Consider the following 17869-nt stretch of genomic DNA (forward strand, 5'->3'; position numbering starts at 1 on the left):
CCTACAGAGAGATGAACCTGGAGAAGAGTCCCCTAAGCAAGCTGGTACTGGGGCTATTCATAAGCCTCAGAACAGCAACACTATTAGACCCAACCAAATCATGAGAAAACAAAAAGATAATTCTTTCCAATGTGTCAAGTAGTTAACAACAAAACAGAGCCAACTAGAATGGTATTTGGCCCTAAACAGGGAGTACACAGTGGCAGAATACCTGACCACTGTGACTGACCCAAAATAAGGAAAGCTTTGGCTATGTACAGACTCAGTGAGCATAGCCGTGCTTTTGAGAAAGCCCAGAAAATGAGGTGGAAACTGAGCTGCACTTCCTAACCTCCTGCCAAATGTATGACCATATTAGAGACACAGATTTCCCTCAGATTACGCAGACCCACAAACCCGATGTTGATAAACTCCAGTATCTACTGAGTGAAATAGCACAGTGTGACATCACAGCAGCAAGATTTGTGAATTGTTGCCCCAAGAAAAGGGCAACCAGTGAAGAACAAACACCAGTGTAAATAGAGTAAATCTTTCAGTCTAATACTGCCCTTGACTTACTTGTCTAGCTCGTCGTTAGACACATGCTTTGTGTAAGTAGTAGAATATCAGATCTCATCAATGATTGGAGAAGTGTTTAACACCCCCCCCCCCCCCCCCCCCCCGTCCTTCTCATATAATATCTTGTCATAAGGGCAACGTGACTGCAAGAGAGACAGGCTGGAATGTCAATTCTCATCAAATCAATAGGAAGTCTGACTGAAATACGGGACAAATCAACCTTTCAACATTTGTGGTGTTTTAATTTGTTAATAAAATGTGGGATATGATTTCTTGGACGCGGGACAAGAAGCGGGACTGTCCCAAATAATCACGGACATGTGGTCACCCAGGGTGGTGTACGACAGACCTACCTGTACGTGTCTCTGTTTGAGCAGGGTCTCATAACGGTTGGAGGGGGGATAGGGGATGATCACACCATAGTTTTTACACTCTGCCCTGAAACGCTTGTCCAGGAGGACACTGCGGAGCAAAACACACAACAACATCCTTCACTGCTTGATTTAACCCCCTCAACAACATCCTTCACTGGTTGATTTAACCCCCTCAACAACATCCTTCACTGGTTGATTTAACCCCCTCAACAACATGATTCAGTCTTGTATCTGTTTACTGTGGTGTCTCCAGCCGTCTCTTACCTTCCAGACATGGCTTTGTAGTAGGCAAATATCTGATCAGCCAGCTTGTAGACAAACTGATCGAAGCACAGGTTCACCTGTAGGAAAAAGCAGAATCCCTAACTCACTACTCTTGTGGGGATCGGTGATAAATTACTTGTCATTTTATAATTTCTGAGGCGGCCATCTTTGTTTCGTGCTAGTTTACCTCAGCCTCTATCTCATCGTAGAGGAACTGTTTCTTGAACTTGGTCAGAGCGTAGTAGCCACTGTCATTGTAGAGGTCCAGAGGGTACAACACATACCTGGGAGAAACAGGATGTCATCATCAGGCACAAACACACTCAGACTCAGCATGGACACAATGACAACAGAGAGACAATATCTGTCCCTCACCCTCCATCTCCCTCTACTCTTGTCTGTTCCTCTCCCTCACCTGCACACACACACACACACACACACAGTGGTCTAAACAGTGTCTTACTCCATCATGGATGGCTCCTTGGTCTCCAGTATGTGGTCTGTGAGGATCCAGGGCATGGACATCTCGATGGGGAACTGGATCCTGCGCCCCATGGTCAGCTCCAGGAAGAACTCTCTGAACCACAGCTGAGACAGGTCACAGCAGTGCTGCAGCGCCTCTGGAGGACAGGAAGGGAATAACATGATATTATTATATTATTACTAGAGGAAGAACTCTCTGAACCACAGCTGAGACAGGGCACAGCAGTGCTACAGCACCTCTACAGGACGGGAGGGGAATAACATGATATTATTATATTATTACTAGAGGAAGAACTCTCTGAACCACAGCTGAGACAGGGCACAGCAGTGCTGCAGCACCTCTACAGGACAGGAGGGGAATAACATGATATTATTATATTATTACTAGAGGAAGAACTCTCTGAACCACAGCTGAGACAGGGCACAGCAGTGCTGCAGCACCTCTACAGGACAGGAGGGGAATAACATGATATTATTATATTATTACTCCAGGAAGAACTCTCTGAACCACAGCTGAGACAGGTCACAGCAGTGCTACAGCGCTACCACAGGATGGGAGGAGAAATTACAACATATTACTATAGTGCTCCACAGTGGAGGTGTCATAATACCCATAAAACCTAGCGGTCTAACAAGGAAATGGTTCCAATTGTTTTTCCACCATTAATTTTGCCCATAGGGAATTGTAGAAACACTTAAAGAAAGGTCTGTGTTTCGTGTCGGCTTACCCTGACGTGAAGTCTTGATAACCATGTGTCTCTCTTGATCAAGGTGACTTTTATCAATATACTCAGCTCTATTTACTCTCACATTCAAAAGTGCTATTTAGCATCAAAGTAGACATCAAGCAAAACTACAAATCCCTGCAAATCCCTGAACCACAGCTTAGACAGGTCACTGCAGTGCTGCAGCACCTCTACAGGACGGGAGGGGAATAACATGACACCAATACAGGACAGGAGGGGAATAACATGATATTATAACAGGATATAAATAACATGATATTATAACAGGATATAAATAACATGATATTATAACAGGATATAAATAACATGATATTATAACAGGAGATAAATAACATGATATTATAACAGGATATAAATAACATGATATTATAACAGGAGATAAATAACATGATATTATAACAGGAGATAAATAACATGATATTATAACAGGAGATAAATAACATGATATTATAACAGGAGATAAATAACATTATATTATAACAGGAGATAAATAACATGATATTATGGAGGTGATCAATTGAATGGTTGGTGTGTGTGTGTGTGTGTGTGTGTGTGTGTGTACATACCGCTGAAGTTGAGCAGGTGTGTGAAGAAGAAGGAGTGTTTGTGGAAGTCTTCTATAGCCAGTACTATGGGTCCATCCAGACTGCTGCGTAGAGTCTTCTTAGAACCACTCTTATCAGCTATCAACGACTCCAGCATGGTACGAACCATGTACAGCTAGCGAGGCAGGGAGAGAGAGAAACGTCTAAATAGTCCATTCCCTTACAAAGTTCCTGTACTTGATCCTGTCCCTACAGCCTCCATCCCCGAGTCACATCAGTCTCTTCCTAATTCCCCTAGACCTCTGTTACCCTTCCCCCTCTACCCTGGTGTACCTGTGTGCTCGAGGGTCCCACAGCTCTGCGGGGCACCTTGATGTCAAACCCTCCCTTGGGGTCCTTCTCCCCCCTGAGACAAGGGTCATTGGGAGGCTCCCGAGCCCCCTCCCAGTCACAGATGGTCTTACGGATCGCCTGCAGGACACTAGAGAGAGACAGAAGGTTATCAGAGAATTAGCATTATAGAGAATGACTATCGGTATGTCCCAAATTGCACCCTATTCCCTATATAGTGCACTACTTTTGACCAGGGCCATAGGTATAGGGGGCCATTTAGGAAGCAGCCTAGCTAACGGTGGAAGGTCCATGGTTCTTCTGTATCTAGCAAACAGTGAAAATTGTGCCGTACGCACACTTGAGCCTTTGAGGGGACTTGAGCCTTTTTTTCAAGGTGTATTTCATCAAGACCAGATAACAAGATGCTACAGTACCTCTTAAGAGGTTCTCTCTGAAATATGTTAACAGTTGAACAAGAATGAGTGCAGCCAGTATGGTACCTGATGAGAACGTTCTTCTTCTTGCGTACGGCCTGACGTAGAGGCTCTCTGAGGGTCATCTGGGCAAAGTCCTGCAGGGCTGCATAGATGGTGTTCCTTATGGCCTGGTTGAATACGCTCTCCATACGACCCATCAACACCTACAACGCAGATACCATCCTCAACACCAAAGTAGACCCACGGTGGTGAAACGATGCTATGTTACTATTCTGTAAGCGTCCCAACGATGTCATGACAAAGCTCTCTGTAGGTACAGTGTGTGTTTCTGACCTGCAGTCCCTTGATCATGGCGATGACCTCGACCAGGGCAAACTTCTCCTCTGAGGTGTAGTTGTAACGTGTAGCTCTCTCATACTCCTCCGCTGTGCCAGGACAGTCCTTGTTACAGAACTTATCTGTTGGGTGGACCAGCTTCCACGAGTACTGAGAGAGAGAATATGGTGTCAGAGTAAACTGAAAATCACAGGACCTGGTAGAAATGTAATGACTTAATTCATTACAATAAAGAAGTAAAAATATATGGGACCAAGCACGGACTACACACGTCCCCTTCTTAACATAAACCACGCACACACACACACCCCGTTCCCCTACTCACCACTTCCATGACGTGTGTGCTCCACTTGGACAGCAGCTGTAACCCTCTGAGTGCCAGGTCAAACAGTTCCCTGTACTCCTCGTCTGACTTGTGACTGTCCAGGCCTGACCCGGTCACTACCTCACTGTTACTGTAGCGAGCCAGCTCAGAGATGAACCGGATGTGGTCATCACGAATCTGAACCATCTGCTCACACAGGTTGTACTGGGGAGAGATGGAGCTCTGGGTACACGTCCACCTGTGGGAGAGAGGTCAGAGGTCAGGGTTCACACAGGTTGTACTGGGGAGAGATGGAGCTCTGGGTACACGTCCACCTGTAGGAGAGAGGTCAGAGGTCAGGGTTCACACAGGTTGTACTGGGGAGAGATGGAGCTCTGGGTACTCGTCCACCTGTAGGAGAGAGGTCAGAGGTCAGGGTTCACACAGGTTGTACTGGGGAGGTGAAGCTCTGGGTACAAATCCACCTGTAGGAGAGAAGTCAGAGGTCAGGGTTCACACAGGTTGTACTGGGGAGAGATGGAGCTCTGGGTACTCGTCCACCTGTAGGAGAGAGGTCAGAGGTCAGGGTTCACACAGGTTGTACTGGGGAGGTGAAGCTCTGGGTACAAATCCACCTGTAGGAGAGAAGTCGGAGGTCAGGGTTCAAAACAGGTTGTACTGGGGAGAGATGGAGCTCTGGGTACTCGTCCACCTGTAGGAGAGAGGTCAGAGGTCAGGGTTCACACAGGTTGTACTGGGGAGAGATGGAGCTCTGGGTACTCGTCCACCTGTAGGAGAGAGGTCAGAGGTCAGGGTTCACACAGGTTGTACTGGGGAGGTGAAGCTCTGGGTACAAATCCACCTGTAGGAGAGAAGTCAGAGGTCAGGGTTCACACAGGTTGTACTGGGGAGAGATGGAGCTCTGGGTACTCGTCCACCTGTAGGAGAGAGGTCAGAGGTCAGGGTTCACACAGGTTGTACTGGGGGAAGTGAAGCTCTGGGTACACATCCACCTATAGGAGAGTCAGGGGATAGGAGAGGGCTGAGTATATGCTGATTTTTGCTATTTCCTTCACTAGGTATCCAAATAAGATCTAGACAACCAGGTGTGGAGAGTTCCTAACTAACCAAATAAGACCTAACCAGGTGTGGGGAGTTCCTAACTAACCAATTAAGACCTAGACAACCAGGTGTGGGGAGTTCCTAACTAACCAATTAAGACCTAGACAACCAGGTGTGGGGAGTTCCTACCTAACCAATTAAGACCTAAACAACCAGGTGTGGGGAGTTCCTAACTAACCAATTAAGACCTAGACAACCAGGTGTGGAGAGTTCCTAACTAACCAATTAAGACCTAGACAACCAGGTGTGGGGAGTTCCTAACAAACCAATTAAGACCTAGACAACCTGGTGTGGGGAGTTCCTAACTAACCAATTAAGACCTAGACAACCAGGTGTGGGGAGTTCCTAACAAACCAATTAAGACCTAGACAACCAGGTGTGGGGAGTTCCTAACAAACCAATTAAGACCTAGACAACCAGGTGTGGAGAGTTCCTAACTAACCAATTAAGACCTAGACAACCAGGTGTGGGGAGTTCCTAACAAACCAATTAAGACCTAGACAACCAGGTGTGGGGAGCTCCTAACTAACCAATTAAGACCTAGACAACCAGGTGTGGGGAGTTCCTAACAAACCAATTAAGACCTAGACAACCAGGTGTGGGGAGTTCCTAACTAACCAATTAAGGGACTGGGGTTGAGTTTGACACCAGTGGGGTAGAGGCTGGGGTTGAGTTTGACACCTGTGAGGTAGAGGCTGGGGTTGAGTTAGACACCTGTGGGGTAGGGGCTGGGGTTGAGTTTGACACCTGTGGGTTAGAGGCTGGGGGTGAGTTTGACACCTGTGGGGTAGAGGCTGGGGTTGAGTTTGACACCTGTGGGGTAGAGGCTGGGGATGAGTTTGACACCTGTGGGGTAGAGGCTGGGGTTTAAGACTTGTTAAATGTCTGAGTTTTCAGAGTTTGTCAGTTTAAAGATGGCTGATGTTCTTACTTGGACTTGTTCTCCTCGTAGTGGGCGCTGGTCTCTATGTAACGTGATAGTTCTATCTGCATATCTCCAAACAGAGGCACCACCTGCAGCTGAGGCATCAAACAAGACACACAGACAGAGACAGACAGGGCTTCAGTCAGGATGTGTGATCCAATAATAACATATTGGTGTTAAAGTACTGACATGGCCACAAGGAAAAGATAGATGGCTACTTTGGTGTGGAGAGCGCGCACACACACACACACACACACACACACACACACACACACACACCAACCTTGAAGAACTTGTCGATCTTTCCCAGGTTGATCCTCTTCTTGGCGTCTAGTTTGTAGATGTTACTGACGTTACCGTCCATCAGATAGAGACCAAAACCCATCACCTGACACACACACACACAGAGTGGGATATTACACAAACCCATCACCTGACAGGCAGTTAAGATCTAGACAGAGGCAGGTAGTTAAGGTCCAGACAGAAACAGGTATCTAGAGAAAGGCAGGTAGTTAAGGTCCAGACAGAAACAGGTATCTAGAGAAAGGCAGGTAGTTAAGATCCAGACAGAGGCAGGTAGTTAAGGTCCAGACAGAAACAGATATCTAGAGAAAGGCAGGTAGTTAAGGTCCAGACAGAAACAGGTATCTAGAGAAAGGCAGGTAGTTAAGATCTAGACAGAGGCAGGTAGTTAAGATCCAGACAGAAACAGGTATCTAGAGAAAGGCAGGTAGTTAAGGTCCAGACAGAAACAGGTATCTAGAGAAAGGCAGGTAGTTAAGGTCCAGACAGAAACAGGTATCTAGAGAAAGGCAGGTAGTTAAGATCCAGACAGAGGCAGGTATCTAGAGAAAGGCAGGTAGTTAATATCCAGACAGAGGCAGGTATCTAGAGAAAGGCAGTTAGTTAAGATCCAGACAGAGACAGGTATCTAGAGAAAGGCAGGTAGTTAAGGTCCAGACAGAGACAGGTATCTAGAGAAAGGCAGGTAGTTACGATCCAGACAGAGGCAGGTATCTAGAGAAAGGCAGGTAGTTAAGATCCAGACAGAGACGGGTATCTAGAGAAAGGCAGGTTGTTAAGGTCCAGACAGAGACAGGTATCTAGAGAAAGGCAGGTAGTTACGATCCAGACAGAGGCAGGTATCTAGAGAAAGGCAGGTAGTTAAGATCCAGACAGAGGCAGGTATCTAGAGAAAGGCAGGTAGTTAAGATCCAGACAGAGACAGGTATCTAGAGAAAGGCAGGTAAGACAGAGAGTTAGATGAGGCTCTTACCTTGAGCAGCATGTGTTTCTCGCTGGGTGTCAGGTACATTTTGTTCTCATAGTAATCAACACTGATGTTGACAATGTCTGCTAACAACTCCTCATAGCCAGGAATCACCTCCAACTGCTGCTGCAGACACTACAGAGAAATACACACACTATTACTACTGCAGCAGACACTACAGAGAGAAATATACACACTATTACTACTGCAGCAGACACTACAGAGAGAAATATACACACTATTACTACTGCAGCAGACACTACAGAGAAATATACACACTATTACTACTGCAGCAGACACTACAGAGAGAAATAAACACACTATTACAACTGCAGCAGACACTACAGAGAGAAATATACACACTATTACTACTGCAGCAGACACTACAGAGAAATATACACAGTATTACTACTGCTGCAGACACTACAGAGAGAAATATACACACTATTACTACTGCAGCAGACACTACAGAGAGAAATATACACACTATTACTACTGCAGCAGACACTACAGAGAAATATACACACTATTACTACTGCAGCAGACACTACAGAGAGAAATATACACACTATTACTGCTGCTGCACAACACGCACACACACAAACACACACCTGAGTAATCCTGTTGTGATTGGCTAGAAACATAGAGAGGTTCTGTGACTCCTGGATGGACTGAGGGTCAGCCATCTTCCTCAGGAACTGAGCTGCCCTGCAGACACAAATATTACCACATATCTAATTCTGTAGTCACACCTCACAGATTCTGTTAACCTGAGTCAATTGGGTACATCTCAATAGTGGGGTAAATTAGCCCTTCATTCTGTCCCTTTTGCTTTATGTAAGCTGATGTGAAGGAACTAGACAGGTGAAATCAAATGCCTGTGTTTTCAGGATCAGTGCAGGTATAGGAGAGGTGATAGGGAGAGGAAGCCACTGCAGGCTATTGAGATGCATCCCAACATTGTGTCTGTCTTCCCTTCGTACCTTTTATAGGCAGAGTGGTCGTTCTTGACGCTGCACTTCATGTTCTTGAGTTCGTCGAGCACAGCGAACATGTTGATGAACTTGCCCAGGGTGAGGAGGTAGGCTTCAGAGACGAAGTCCTTCCTCCGCTCAGCGTGGCAGAGACGCTTCACCTCCCCGCAGAAACGCTCGATGGCCTTACGCTGCAGGGGAGGACAGGGGAAAAGGAGACGACAGAGAGAAGAGAGGTTCTCAGATATATATAGGACTCATTTGTTCATTCATTCATTATTTAATTCAAGGGACAAGGATATGATTGACTGACAGAGTTCCAATTCAAATACGATACATTCATACATTCATTACGTTGTTTATTCGTCTCTCACCTGAAAGTACATGAACTTCATGAGCTTGGTGACCTCTGGTTCCAGCACCTCCACAGTCTTCTCATAGATCTCCACCCTGTTGGGCTGCTCATTACACTTCACCTGGAGAACACAGGGGGGCGCCGTCACACAGCCTGCTCACTGGAACCACTCACAGGGCTCTCCCACATCTTTTTTTACACATCACAGATCACAGTGTCCCGAGCCAGTATCATATTTCTCGGATCAGATGCACGTACTAGAGCTGGGACGATAAACTGAAAACGATCAACGATACGATCACTTATCACAGGCATTTTGCTGATATTGTTCATTACGATAAGTAGTTGATACCAGAGAAAAGTTTGCTAAAAGTTTGCTAAAATGGGTGATTATAAATGAGACAATTGATGGCTACAACCATCAAATGAGTAGTAGCAGTATAAGGAAAAACTGTGGAGCACATTACTGTTATAAACTGTGGAGCACATTACTGTTATAAACTGTGGAGCACATTACTGTTATAAACTGTGGAGCACATTACTGTTACAAACTGTGGAGCACATTACTGTTACAAACTGTGGAGCACATTACTGTTATAAACTGTGGAGCACATTACTGTTATAAACTGTGGAGCACATTACTGTTATAAACTGTGGAGCACATTACTGTTATAAACTGTGGAGCACATTACTGTTATAAACATATTGTTCTATTTATCATTATCGCATCAATTCAGGAAATGTATCACAACATGGATTTCTGTCCATAATCACCCAGCTCTACCCACATGGGCCCTAGTCAAGAGCAGTACACTACATAAGGAATAGGATGCTATTTGGGAAGCAAACAAACAATGTGTTCCTGAGGCTACAAATTCAGCTCTAATACATCACTACACTATCAACAGTCTGCAGCACCCGGACTCACCCTTCTAGAATCTGAAGTCAAATGACTACTGTTTGCTGATGATCTGGTGTTTCTGTCCCCAACCAAGGAGAGCCTACAGCAGCACCTAGATCTTCTGCACAGATTCTGTCAGACCTGGGCCCTGACAGTAAATCTCAGTAAGACAAAAATAATGGTGTTCAAAAAAAGGTCCAGTTCCCAGGACCACAAACACCAATTCCATCTAGACACCGTTGCCCTAGAGCACACAAAAAACTATAAATAACTTGGCCTAAACATCAGCGCAACAGGTAACTTCCACAAAGCTGTGTACAATCTGAGAGACAAAGCAAGAAGGGACTTTTATGCAATCAAAAGGAAAAATGTAACATTGTCACGACTTCCGCCGAAGTCGGTCCCTCTCCTTGTTCGGGCGGTGTTCGGCTGGCGACGTCACCGACCTTCTAGCCATCACTGATCCATTTATCATTTTGGCTTTGTCTTGTCTTCCTTCACACCTGGTTCAAATCCCATCAATGACATGTTGTGTATTTAACCCTCTGTGCTATGTAGTGTTGATGTTCTATGTAGTGTCGATGTGCTATGTAGTGTCGATGTGCTATGTAGTGTTGATGTTCTATGTAGTGTTGATGTTCTATGTAGTGTTGATGTTCTATGTAGTGTTGATGTTCTATGTAGTGTTGATGTTCTATGTAGTGTTGATGTTCTATGTAGTGTTGATGTTCTATGTAGTGTTGATGTTCTATGTAGTGTTGATGTTCTATGTAGTGTTGATGTTCTATGTAGTGTTGATGTTCTATGTAGTGTTGATGTGCTATGTAGTGTTGATGTTCTATGTAGTGTTGATGTTCTATGTAGTGTTGATGTTCTATGTAGTGTTGATGTTCTATGTAGTGTTGATGTTCTATGTAGTGTTGATGTGCTATGTAGTGTTGATGTTCTATGTAGTGTTGATGTTCTATGTAGTGTTGATGTTCTATGTAGTGTTGATGTTCTATGTAGTGTTGATGTTCTATTTAGTGTTGATGTGCTATGTAGTGTTGATGTGCTATGTAGTGTTGATGTTCTATGTAGTGTTGATGTTCTATGTAGTGTTGATGTTCTATTTAGTGTTGATGTTCTATTTAGTGTTGATGTGCTATGTAGTGTTGATGTGCTATGTAGTGTTGATGTTCTATGTAGTGTTGATGTTCTATGTAGTGTTGATGTTCTATTTAGTGTTGGTGTGCAACGGGTTTTGTACCCACTTTGTTATTTTGTACATCTTGGTTGTTTTGGAGTTTGGTCAGCATTTATTAAATAACTCTGTTTATGCCAAGTTCGTTCTCCTGCGCCTGACTTCCCTGCCACCAACACGCACCCATTACAGACATACAAATTAGGATCTGGCTACTTGAATCAGTTATAGAAGCCATTACCCTTTATGATTCGGAGGCCTGGAGGCTCACCAACCAAGAATTCACAAAATGGGACAAACACCAAATTGAGACTCTGCATGCAGAATTATGCTAAAAATATCCTCAGTGTACAACGTAAAACACAAAATAATGCATACAGAGCAGAATTAGGCCGATACCCGCTAATTATCAAAAATTCTACAACCACCAAAAAGGAAGCGATTCCCAAACCTTCCATAACAAAGCCATCACCTATAGAGAGATAAACCTGGAGAAGAGTCCCCTAAGCAAGCTTGTCCTGGGGCTCTGTTCACAAACATAAACACACCCCACAGGACAGCAACACAATTAGACCCAACCAAAACATGAGAACACAAAAAGATAATTACTTGACACATTGGAAAGAATTAACAAAAAAACAGAGCATGCTATTAGAATGCTATTTGGCCCTAAACAGAGAGAACACAGTGGCAGAATACCTGACCACTGTGACTGACCCTAAACAGAGAGAACACAGTGGCAGAATACCTGACCACTGTGACTGACCCTAAACAGAGAGAACACAGTGGCAGAATACCTGACCACTGTGACTGACCCTAAACAGAGAGAACACAGTGGCAGAATACCTGACCACTGTGACTGACCCTAAACAGAGAGAACACAGTGGCAGAATACCTGACCACTGTGACTGACCCTAAACAGAGAGAACACAGTGGCAGAATACCTGACCACTGTGACTGACCCTAAACAGAGAGAACACAGTGGCAGAATACCTGACCACTGTGACTGACCCAAACTTAAGGAAAGGACTCAGTGAGCATAGCCGTGCTTTTGAGAAAGGCCGCCATAGGCAGAACTGCCTCTCAAGAGAAGACAGGCTATGTGCACACTGCCCACAAAATGAGGTGGAAACTGAGCTGCACTTCCTAACCTCCTGCCAAATGTATGACCATAATAGAGACACATATTTCCATCAGATTACACAGACCCACAAAGAATTTGAAAACAATCCCTTTTCTACTTTAACTATTTGCACATAATACATAATATGCACTTTATTCTTTTGTGAGTGTAATGTTTACTGTTCATTTTATATTTTTTATTACACTTTTGTTTATTAATCTATTTCACTTGCTTTGGCAATGTAATCCTGTTTCCCATGTCAATTAAGCCCTTTGAATTGAAAGAGAGAGTTACCTGTGGTATAGCTCTTGAGCAGCTTCTCCAGGTGTAGAGCATGACAGCATACTCATGGCCCTCCTCCAGCATCTCATTCTGGGGAGAGAGAACAGACAGAGGGGTTATATCTACGCCTATTTATAAATGATGTGGCTAACTGTATGGATAAAAGGCTAAATTGTGCTGCCCTCTTCATTGACCTGTCAAAGGCTTTCGATACTGCTTATCACTCATTGCAAATTCAGAGGCTTTCCTCAATTGGTCTAGACCAGGCTGTATGTAACTGGTTGAAACATGACTTGACAGATAGAACTCAATGTGTGTCTACTGATGGTGTTAAATCAGGTTTCCTGGACATTATGAGGTGTCCCGCAGGGGTCCATTCTGGGTCCAGTACTTTTTAATGTTTACATTAATAATAGACTTTCCTGTAAACAATTGTGACCTGCACTTGTATGCCGATGATACTGTTGCGTATGCTATTGCCCCCACGGTTGACCGGGCTCTATCTGAACTACAGTCTGCCTTCAGTCTGCCTTCATTGTATTACAGAAAACGATTGATCGTGTCCCGGCTTGTCCCTGCTTCTGAGCATCTGGACAGATGAAAAGCGGTCTTTTAAAAAGCATACTGATGAGTTAGTTACAGTTGAAGTCGGAAGTTTACAAACACTTAGGCTGGAGTCATTAAAACTCGTATTTCAACCACTCCACAAATGTCTTGTTGACAAAACTATAGTTTGTTAAGTCGGTTTGGACATCTACTGTGTGCAGGACACACGTCATTTTTACAACAATTTAAATATTATTTCACTCGTAAATCACTGTATCACAATTCCAGTGGGTCAGAAGTTTACATACACTAAGCTGGAGGAACCAGGTACAAAAGTATCTATATCCACAGTAAAATGAGTCCTATATCGACATAATCTGAAAGTCCGCTCAGCAAAGAAGAAGCCACTGCTCCAAAACAGCCATAAAAAAGCCAGACTACGGTTTGAAACTGCACATGGGGACAAAGATCGTACTTTTTGGAGAAATGTCCTCTGGTCTGATGAAACAAAAATATAACTATTTGGCCATAATGACCATCGTTATGTTTGGAGGAAAAAGGGGGAGGCTTGCAAGCCGAAGAAACCCATCCCCTCCGTGAAGCACGGGGGTGGCAGCATCATGTTGTGGGGGTGCTTTGTTGCAGGAGGGACTGGGGTGCACTTCACAAAATAGATGGCATCATGAGGGGGGAAAATTATACTTCTAAAGTTGTCGCAAAATGGCTTAAGGACAACAAGGTCAAGGTATTGGAGTGGCCATCAAAAAAGCCCTGACCTCAATCCTATAGAAAATGTGTGGGCAGAACTGAAAAAGTGTGTGCGAGCAAGGAGGCCTACAAACCTGACTCAGTTACACCAGCTCTGTCAGGAGGAATGGCCAAAATTCACCCAAATTATTGTGGGAAGCTTGTGGAAGGCTACCCGAAATGTTTGACCCAAGTTAAACAATTTAAAGGCAATTCTACCAAATACTAATTGAGTGTATGTAAACTTCTGACCCATTGCGAATGTGATGAAAGAAATAAAAGCTGAAATAAATAATTCTCTCTACTATTATTTTGACATTTCACATTCTTAAAATAAAGTGGTGATCCTAACTGATCTAAGACAGGGAATTTTTACTAGGATTTAAATGTCAGGAATTGTAAAAAAATTAAAAATAAAATAAAACTGAGTTTAAATGTATTTGGCTAAGGTGTATGTAAACTTCCGACTTCAACTGTAAGACACTGAGAACAAAAATGTGCTTCTTCTATAGAAGAAGGTCCTGCCTCTCGGTAAATAGTAGAAAGCAGATTAGGAACATGTTCCTATCGGTCCTAGATAGGGCTGTTGTGGTGACCTTACCATATTATTATTATTATTATTATACCAGACCGACCATATTACCGCCACACCGGTGGTCACGAGTCATGAAGGCAGTCAAATTCCACGTGACAGTTTAGTCACGGTAAATAGGCTTCTCCAAGCTCTGATTCTGCTGCTAGTCATTGGTAGCCTACCAAACTTGCTAACTGCCTGGTACTCAGCAATCAATTGTCCCTCTAATCACTCTGACATCAATGCAAAAGAGAAGACTCAAGGCTGTAATCGCTGCCAAAGGTACTGCAACAAAGTACTGAGTAAAGAGTCTGAATACTTATGGAAATGTAATATTTCATTTTGTTTTTTATTGCAAAAATTCTAAAACCTGCTTTTGCTTTGTCATTATGAGGTATTGTGTGTAGATTGATGAGGGGGAAAAACCACTTGAAACAATTTTAGAATAAGGTAATGTAACAAAATATGGAAAAATCAAGGGGTCTGAATACTTTCTGAACGCACTGTATGTTTCTAACATAGAATGGTTATAGATAAAATGCCTGCTGTGTATCTCCTCACATGTATTCACTACGGTGAATATTCTCCGGTGTGAAATACAGGAAACACAGGTCTCATTGGAAAACAGCCTCAACTGAATGGAACTTCCAGATTGAAATCAAGTTTATTTAAAAGACAGTTTCCTCTTCTTTGTCAGTCAAATCCCACTCCCCATTAATTCCATTCAGGAAGAGAAGGTCTAGCTTAGTGACTGCCTGATTCATCCCTCAGTGTGTGTGTGTGTGTGTGTGTGTCTGTGTCTGTGTCTGTGTGTCTGTGTGTGTGTGTTGTTGATGTGTGTGTCAACACAAACTGCTAACCAGGCCAAAGCCTCAGATTGAAAACGACGAGAAAACACCCAAACACCAAAAACACAAGGCTCTCTCTCTCTCTGTGTGTGTGTGTGTCTTTGTGTCAGTGAGTGAGTGTGTGAGTGAGTGTGAGTGAGTGAGTGAGTGCGTGCGTGAGTGAGTGCGTGCAAGAGACAAGAGTTGAGAATGATGATGTTGCTAGGGAAGCATTCCCTAGCTGTTCCCATGGAAAAGCAGAAGTATGCCTCTGTCCACAAAGCACATAGGCCCAATTCCAAACCGCTCCTTAAGTCCTCTCCCTCTGCCCCATTCCAAACCAATCCCTCCACGTTGCCTACTCACCATGCTAGAGTGGACAGTTGCCTGCTCGATGTAGCGAGCTATCCCCGTCACAAACGCATTCCTGTCCTCAAAGTTGGTATCGAAGTTAGCCTTGAGAGAAAGAGAAAAACAGAGTTTATTACTCTTGCAATTCATTTGAAAACTCGGACGTGTGTTGTGTGTGTGTGTGTGTGTGTACCTGGTACATGATGGATGAAGGCGGAGGTTCGATGCAGGGCTGCTGGTCAGGGAGGGGCAGCTCCTCCAACAGATCCACGTTAGACAGAGCATCCTCCAGAGTCACGTGGGTCGTCATGGTTACAAGAGGTCACTCACACAACCGGCCAGTCTGACAGGAAGACAGACATTAAATGTCACTTTTGTTTATCCAGTTCACTTGCTTTGGCAATGTAAACATATTTTTCCCATGCCAATAAAGCCCTGAGAGAGAGAGAGAGAGAGAGAGAGAGAGAGAGAGAGAGAGAGAGAGAGAGAGAGAAGCCCCGAGAGAGAGAGAGAGAGAGAGAGAGAGAGAGAGATATAGATAGATAGATATCTGTGCATTTGTCTGTATGTCTCTCTGTCTGTGTACCTGTCAGTCTGTATGTCTTTCCACCTGCAACCTGTCTCTGTCTGTGTACCTGTCTGTCTGTATGTGTACCTGTAACATGTCTGTCTGTCTGTCTGTGCACCTGTAACCTGTCTGTCTGTCTGTGCACCTGTAACCTGTCTGTCTGTCTGTGCACCTGTAACATGTCTGTCTGTGCACCTGTAACCGGTCTGTCTGTCTGTCTGTGCACCTGTAACCTGTCTGTGCACCTGTAACCTGTCTGTCTGTCTGTGCACCTGCAACCTGTCTGTCTGTGCACCTGTAACCTGTCTGTCTGTCTGTGCACCTGTATCCTGTCTGTCTGTCTGTGCACCTGTAACCTGTCTGTCTGTCTGTCTGTGCGTCTGTCTGTCTGTCTGTGTACCTGTATCCTGTACGTCTGTCTGTCTGCCTGTGCACCTGTCTGTCTGTCTGTGCACCTATAACCTGTCTGTCTGTCTGTCTGTCTACCTGCAACCTGTCTCTCTGTCTGTGCACCTGTCAGTCTGTCTGTCTGTCCACCTGAAACCTGTCTCTGTCTGTGCACTTGTCTGTCTGTCTCTCTGTCTGTGTACCTGTCAGTCTGTCTGTCTGTCCACCTGCAACCTGTCTCTCTGTCTGTACACTGGTATGTCTGTCTGTATCTGTACCTGTCAGTCTGTCTGTCTGTCTGTATCTGTACCTGTCAGTCTGTCTGTCTGTCTGTGTACCTGTCTGTCTGTCTGTATGTGTACCTGTCTGTCTGTATACCTGTCTGTCTGTCTGTATGTGTACCTGTCTGTCTGTATGTGTACCTGTCTGTCTGTATGTGTACCTGTCTGTCTGTCTTTCTGTCTGTCTGTGTGCTTCCTGTCTACATCAACACAGTGCAGGGGGTGTGGGCACTGGGCACGTTTCCCTTTTACCACTGATGGCATCAGAGAAACAACCTTTGTGTCTCCATGAAAAAGTGTTGTAATGCGAGACAACGCTGTCCTTCTGAGTAGGAGGAGAGCAGCAGTACACTGACTGTCTGTCAGACCACTGCTGAAAGTACGTAGCACACTGGTATACATGATGCTGTTCTGTCTGCTCTGCACTGAAACCAGACAGACCAGCTAAATCACTTGCAGACAGGCAGGTCATTAACACTTGATTGAAGATGGACAAAAATAGTGCAGAAAGGTCTGGTCTGGTCTTACAGCCAGTCTGGTCTGGGTCTGAGCAGGAACAGACCCCTACAGCCAGTCTGGTCTGGGTCTGAGCAGGAACAGACCCTTACAGCCAGTCTGGTCTGGGTCTGAGCAGGAACAGACCCTTACAGCCAGTCTGGTCTGGGTCTGAGCAGGAACAGACCCTTACAGCCAGTCTGGTCTGGGTCTGAGCAGGAACAGACCCTTACAGCCAGTCTGGTCTGGGTCTGAGCAGGAACAGACCCTTACAGCCAGTCTGGTCTGGGTCTGAGCAGGAACAGACCCTTACAGCCAGTCTGGTCTGGGTCTGAGCAGGAACAGACCCCTACAGCCAGTCTGGTCTGGGTGTGAACAGGAACAGCCCCTACAGCCAGTCTGGTCTGGGTCTGAGCAGGAACAGGCCCTTACAGCCAGTCTGGTCTGGGTCTGAGCAGGAACCTGGTCTGGGTCTGAACAGGAACAGACCCTTACAGTCAGTCTGGTCTGGGTCTGAGCAGGAATAGTGTGCCTACGTCCTAAATGCCACCCTATCCCCTGCACTATATAGGAAATGG

General features: G+C 44.8%; 1 protein-coding gene across 1 annotated transcript in view; it reads right to left on the bottom strand.

Annotated features, from left to right (window-relative positions):
- Positions 1 to 15900, bottom strand: part of LOC109908628 (cytoplasmic FMR1-interacting protein 2-like) — a 31598-nt gene extending 15698 nt beyond the window's left edge. Inside the window, exons 1-18 of the mRNA XM_031791368.1 lie at positions 15754 to 15900; positions 15576 to 15665; positions 12528 to 12605; positions 9046 to 9147; positions 8681 to 8862; positions 8309 to 8405; positions 7704 to 7832; positions 6711 to 6815; positions 6434 to 6522; positions 4402 to 4639; positions 4074 to 4226; positions 3804 to 3943; positions 3304 to 3451; positions 2992 to 3145; positions 1660 to 1816; positions 1384 to 1480; positions 1197 to 1273; positions 825 to 1020 (exon numbers count right to left, since the gene is read on the bottom strand). Coding sequence (XP_031647228.1) covers positions 825 to 1020; positions 1197 to 1273; positions 1384 to 1480; positions 1660 to 1816; positions 2992 to 3145; positions 3304 to 3451; positions 3804 to 3943; positions 4074 to 4226; positions 4402 to 4639; positions 6434 to 6522; positions 6711 to 6815; positions 7704 to 7832; positions 8309 to 8405; positions 8681 to 8862; positions 9046 to 9147; positions 12528 to 12605; positions 15576 to 15665; positions 15754 to 15870 — 2349 coding nt within the window. The 5' untranslated portion in view covers positions 15871 to 15900. The remainder of the gene's footprint in view (positions 1 to 824; positions 1021 to 1196; positions 1274 to 1383; positions 1481 to 1659; positions 1817 to 2991; positions 3146 to 3303; positions 3452 to 3803; positions 3944 to 4073; positions 4227 to 4401; positions 4640 to 6433; positions 6523 to 6710; positions 6816 to 7703; positions 7833 to 8308; positions 8406 to 8680; positions 8863 to 9045; positions 9148 to 12527; positions 12606 to 15575; positions 15666 to 15753) is intronic.
- Positions 15901 to 17869: the final 1969 nt, after the last annotated feature.

This window comes from Oncorhynchus kisutch, linkage group LG15 (assembly GCF_002021735.2).
Source record: "Oncorhynchus kisutch isolate 150728-3 linkage group LG15, Okis_V2, whole genome shotgun sequence".
In the NCBI taxonomy this organism is placed as follows: domain Eukaryota; kingdom Metazoa; phylum Chordata; class Actinopteri; order Salmoniformes; family Salmonidae; genus Oncorhynchus; species Oncorhynchus kisutch.